The 6,000-nt window shown below is 34.1% G+C and overlaps 1 protein-coding gene across 1 annotated transcript; it reads left to right on the top strand.

Moving 5' to 3' along the window:
• The first annotated feature begins 339 nt into the window (after positions 1-339).
• Positions 340-2,598, top strand: LOC149947745 (polyprenal reductase). The gene is made up of 5 exons (XM_090171509.1): positions 340-1,113; positions 1,199-1,347; positions 1,417-1,608; positions 1,831-1,959; positions 2,027-2,598. The coding sequence occupies exons 1-5, from the start codon at positions 899-901 to the stop codon at positions 2,284-2,286; spliced, it is 945 nt and encodes a 314-aa protein (XP_090027635.1). The 5' UTR covers positions 340-898; the 3' UTR covers positions 2,287-2,598.
• Positions 2,599-6,000: the final 3,402 nt, after the last annotated feature.

Here is a 6,000-nt window from a genome sequence, read left to right as displayed (position 1 = left end):
ATTTTATTCTCATTGGTATACTTGTGAAATTCGAAATTGACCGCTTTTATCGTTAAGAGAAAAATTAATTTAATTAAAGTTTTTTTAAAATAGTTTAGAACAAAAACTAAGGCACATTCTAAATTGAAACACAAGCTAATTAAAATTCCAGATCTCGTCTACGGATTGAAATGTATTTTATAAACTAATCCTAATTAATTCTAATATTACGATCATTTTACTGATTTAATGTGTGTGGCAAGGGTTTTTAACAAATCTTGATGTTTCATCTAACCGTTTGGACAGGTCCTTTTCTGACTTAGGTTTATGCTACACCATTGTTCGACGTTACCTTTGGCGCTTACTCATTCATAAATCCCCTGGTCCGGATGATGCACACCCACGTGTATTACGTGAAGGCGCATCCATCTTAGCTTCTCCCCTATAATAATAATTTAAGGGGGGGGGGTTTACACGGAACCTCATTCTACGGCAATGATACGACCCTTTTTTAGGACCCTTCCTTCCAAAATACAACCACGAGCTTTTTCCGCAAGGGGAGAGAATCTGAATAGCGCTCATAAGAGTGAAATTAAAAATCTCGGAAAAAGTCGTTGCTTTCTTTCCTCAGTCTCAGGCTCTCAGCGTGTCTCGCTACAAACCGTAAAAACGAACGAAATTGATTCAGTTATGGCTAAAACTACGGGAAAATGGTATACAAAATTCAGACCGAAGGCATTTACGCACCTTGATAAAAGGCCGTGTTAGAGAAGCAAATAAAATAGTTCGTTGAACTTTTCATATTTTTTGTCCGCTTGACTGGTGTAGCCCACGATTGATGATCGGCCGCTGTCTTCACGGATTTGCGTAGGAGTTATAGGTTAATGGATACGTAACAGGAGCTAGAATTTAATTTAAAATGTTTAGTTTAAGCGTATTTGATTTAGACGATTACCAATTATCTCATATTTGGAATATTTTATCCGTAGTCATTGGAGTTTGTGGCGTATGTGTAATTTACCTGCCAAACGTCCTACCGAATGTACTCTCGGCAGTTTACCTCTATGGTAAAAGTGCACAACCTTTCTTGGAAAAGAAGTCTTTTATAACATCTATTTTTACTCTTCCCAAAAGGTAACTTCAAACATAAATTACATACTCAAAACAACATTTGAAGCAAAATTCTTTGTTTTTTTTGTTACTTTTATCTATGCTGTAGGTGGTTTAAACATTTCTATATTGTTGCCTGCGTATTCCATACAGTTTTAGCTTGGGCATTATATGAAATATATTTCAAGAAAAATAACTGTCCCTCATCCATTTTGTCAGTCCTAAATCAATTTTCCAATGAAAGTGCCAATTATAAAGGTAATGGATATTTATGATGTAACTTTGAATGGATGTTAATGTTTTATACTCTGTATATTTTTTTACAAGTTGTTCCTGAAGATGTTGTTATTGCTCTATTCTTGATGCTTTTGCAAGTTTACCGAAGATTCATCGAGTGCTATTTTATAAGCGTTTATTCCGATGCGCGAATGAGCCTCCTTCATTACTTTTTTGGGTTGTTTTTTTATTTTGGAGTTGGACTCTCTCTAATTTTAGAAGCTCCAGGATTTCAAAAGAATGGTAAGATGCAGTGGCGTAGCGTCAGATTTTGGGCGCACCAGCAACTAGATTCCATAAGTCCTTTTTTTCTTTTCAAATCGATCATTTAGAAAAAAAATCTATGTAAAAATTGATGAATTTATTTTAAGAAAGAATGGCCTGTGAGCCCACTCGCTACGCCACTGGTAAGACGTGGAAATGGAGCACTTTAGTTTTCAAATTCCAAAATATGGCAATCCTTAGGTTTCCCGGTAAAGTTTACTGGAGCATGGGTAACACCTGGTCATAGTTTGGGAGCCGCATTATTTCTGTATGGGTGGTATGTTCAACTGGAGTCTCACCTACTTTTAGCTGACATAAGAAAAGTTAAAGGTATGTTCATAATCTTGCATTCGTGGATTATGAAATAAAAAAATTCTTTAAAATTAAATTTTTATAGGAAATGTTGCGAAAAACCATTATTCAATTCCAGAAGGTGGAATGTTTGACTTAGTGTCTTGCCCTCACTATTTTGGGGAAGTTACAATGTATTTTGGTATATGTTTAGTGTACGGATGGAGGAATTACACTTTTATTTCGGCGTTCTTGACTGTATTAGTAAATCAAACTATGGCAGCTCTTATGTCTCACAAATGGTACCAGAAAACATTTAAGAACTATCCTTCGAAAAGGAAAGCTATAATACCTTTGGTGTTTTGAAACTTCTTTTTTTAATTTACGTTGAAGTGTATCAGGGTTGATAGGTTAAAAATTCATTATTTTCATAAAAATATCTGTTATGTTATTTGGTACAAGGTCCGAAGAAGAGCATACCATGTTTTGAGATTTTTAGCAAAGTATGACATTTTTATAAAATTTATATAAGCCAGTATTACAGGGTAATTTTATATCTGATTAAAACTAATTTGTTTCTTCTTAAAGAAGTAATGGCAAAATCAGCCAGTTTTAAAAATCAATGTCAACATAACTTAGCTGTAAAATTAATATTGCCTGAGCATAAAGTAACAAAAAGACCTAGTGAGTTTTAAATTTAAGGTCATGCCTAGGCTAAAAGTTGTAAAGTTTTCCATATTATTATACTTGAAAATGCATTTCAGCAAAAGTAGAGATATAAGCCTATCGTTAAATTCTAGGCCTTTGCAACGAGCACTCATCTCAACTTGGATTAAGAATATATCTCTAGTGCCAAGGTTAGTAAATTTTAGGCTATAAAAGGTTGCCTCGATACGCTGTGGTTGCTAAGGTTAGTAACTTCGTTGCTAACGAACATCGTGACGTCACTGAGATGAGATCCAATTGAAAATCAATGGGATCTCATCTGGGTGACGTCGGCAACAGACAAACCCTAGAGACCCCGTTGCTCTAGGGCTGCAAATGAACCGGCTCGCCCAGACGATTAAAATGGTTTCAATCGGCTGACCAGCGTAACGTCATACCGGAAGTTTAAAAAATCGTACAGTAAAAAACCGGTTTCTAAATCTTGAACCGTTGAATTTGTTGCAAGTTACTGAACGTACGCAAGGTCCGTCGAGAAAAATGCACTCAAGCCCTTAGAGATAGAAAAGAAATCGAGGGAAGATTGAAGCGTTAAGGTACCCCTGTTTTTGACCGGGAAAATTCATCCCCCCCCACGTATGTATGAAAGCGGAGATGGGCAGAATTTGCAACGCCATCTATCCTTCCTTTGTTTACATCAAATGACAGTTGATTTTACAAAAGGCATAATGTATTAATTTCATTTCACCGCGCGTCGATGGCGCCACGTAATCTGCCCATCTCATGGCTTATTACATTGGCGAAAAGGGGGTCGGCACTCGCGGTCAACTTCGCCAGATACAATAGGGCCTCTATTTCTTTTCTATCTCTATGCTCAAGCCACTCATCTGGGGTCCACTGTTGCCAATGTTCGAAATTTGAAATTCCCATTTCTGGATTGTAAATTCACCACGAATTCCCAAACCCCTATTTTTTTTGTGAGATACACACATCGGTGTCGACCCAAGGCCTTAGACACCAGCACACAATAACTGATTAATCAGGGTGAGATAAGTGTAACGGCCACGCCAAGGGGGCCACACCCCTATTTAGCCCAGTGTTTCCACTTTACGGCGAAAACTGTCTTGGGGTGCACCAGAAATTTTAAAAGCGGCGAAAACCATTGAAAACCGCGAAATTTGCGGCGAAAATATTTTTCGATATTTTCAGTAAGAAAACTAAAAAATCGTCGTCTCTGTAGTCCCTCTACTGTGCCCCCAATGGCAACCCATTCAATATTTTGGCAGAAATAAACTTTATCTAAACTGTTTTTTTATTTAAAAAACAAATAGTTACCTTTTCTAAAAAATTAATATATTGCCTAAATGTAAGATGGGAGATAAAGAGAAGAAACATATGCAGTGACGCTAAAGGAAATTAAGGTAAATTTATGGGGGGAAATTGTGGCGAGAACGGCAGCGAAAATCGACTGAAGAACCGGCGAAAACTGGTAAAATTGACCCTAGAATAGGTGGTTAAATAAAACCCTGACTGACTGTCTTGCCCCCCTGTTGAAAAATGCTGCCAGATCCATGCATAGAAAATTATCAGCTTTGGCAGTATAAAGATAAACCATAGACAAACAAGTTATAAGTCCAGTCGCGGTAGCACAAACTCTATAATCGGCGATGGATGATCTTTTATTTAAACGCCTATAGGCGACGGCAGAGTGGAAACACTGATTTAACCCCGCCCACAACGAAAACTCTACGGAAAATAAAAATCAACGTTTTTGAAAAAAAAACAAGTTGGCAAGCCAAAATATACCTCTCCTCGGAAGAATTGTCCCTAGTGGTATTAATTTCTCGAGACGTCCCTTAAAGATATCTCCGCAATTCAGAGTTATTTAGTAAAAACGTAATCCCGGTTCAATCCAGCCCGGTATAAAATTTTTATTTTTATTAAAATAATTGAGACGAAACAACCGAGTTTAATTTATTCAGAATAATATAAATTAAGTAGTTACAACAGTGAGTTAGACGTACTAAAACAATGCACAATTGAATTTAACTCTATTTACAGAACAAATTTATCAGTTAAATATAATACGAAGCAAATTTTAATGAAAGAAATATCTACAGAGGGTATTTGTATTTTTCTCGCTTACAAAATACTTGCCGCATCTTTAACGCTTATGTTATTTCAACACTCGCCCTTGATGGAGATACCGTACAATAGCTATATTCGACATCTGGTAGTGGACGACTCGTAGACTTCCTGTTGACCGTTTTAAGTCTCTTTTCATTTAGTTTTTCACAATGTGCTTCTCTTCACTTCTAATATTTAATTAAATATAAGATTAATATAATTTATAAATATTTAATTAAATATAAGATTAATATAATTTATAAATATTTAATTAAATATAAGATTAATATAATTTATAAATATTTAATTAAATATAAGATTAATATAATTTATAAATATTTAATTAAATATAAGATTAATATAATTTATAAATATTTAATTAAATATAAGATTAATATAATTTATAAATATTTAATTAAATATAAGATTAATATAATTTATAAATATTTAATTAAATATAAGATTAATATAATTTATAAATATTTAATTAAATATAAGATTAATATAATTTATAAATATTTAATTAAATATAAGATTAATATAATTTATAAATATTTAATTAAATATAAGATTAATATAATTTATAAATATTTAATTAAATATAAGATTAATATAATTTATAAATATTTAATTAAATATAAGATTAATATAATTTATAAATATTTAATTAAATATAAGATTAATATAATTTATAAATATTTAATTAAATATAAGATTAATATAATTTATAAATATTTAAAATGATGTAGATTAAATTATAGTACCTAACGTTATAACTTCGTAAAGGACATTCGCCAAAGCGGTTTTCGAAAAACACAATAGCTTAACAAGCGTCGGTGGCTTTAGTGGTTAGAGTAAATCTCTTGCACGCAGCAGACCCGGGTTCGATTCCCGGCCGGCGCCTTTAAGTCGCAAATTAATACTTAGACGAATACCGTGAACAATTGGTGGAAACCCTGCCATTGAGAGGTTGCATAACACTCAGCACTTGGTCCGTCCCAAAGTCAATAAGAAGAAGTGTAAGAGAAAATGCCCGTACAAACACAACAGACTGAACAAACACAAACACAACATACTCAACACCCGCAACCGTCATAACACAAACACAACATTCACACCCTACACATAAACATTAAAATAACGAAATATCCGATCAAACTGACTTAAAACTGTCACGACGGTGAGCGTTAACGAAAAAACACCATCCAAACCCAACCCAACCGCAAATTAATCCGTTAACGCTCACCGTCGCACGGTGGTTTTGCCAACACTTCGACAGTCCTAGCAACT

The sequence above is a fragment of the Leiobunum rupestre genome, chromosome 4 (genome assembly GCF_980474605.1).
Source record: "Leiobunum rupestre chromosome 4, qqLeiRupe1.1.hap1, whole genome shotgun sequence".
NCBI classification, from domain to species: Eukaryota; Metazoa; Arthropoda; class Arachnida; order Opiliones; family Sclerosomatidae; genus Leiobunum; species Leiobunum rupestre.
Note: the sequence above shows the minus strand (reverse complement) of the source record. Positions and strands in the feature narration are given on the sequence as shown.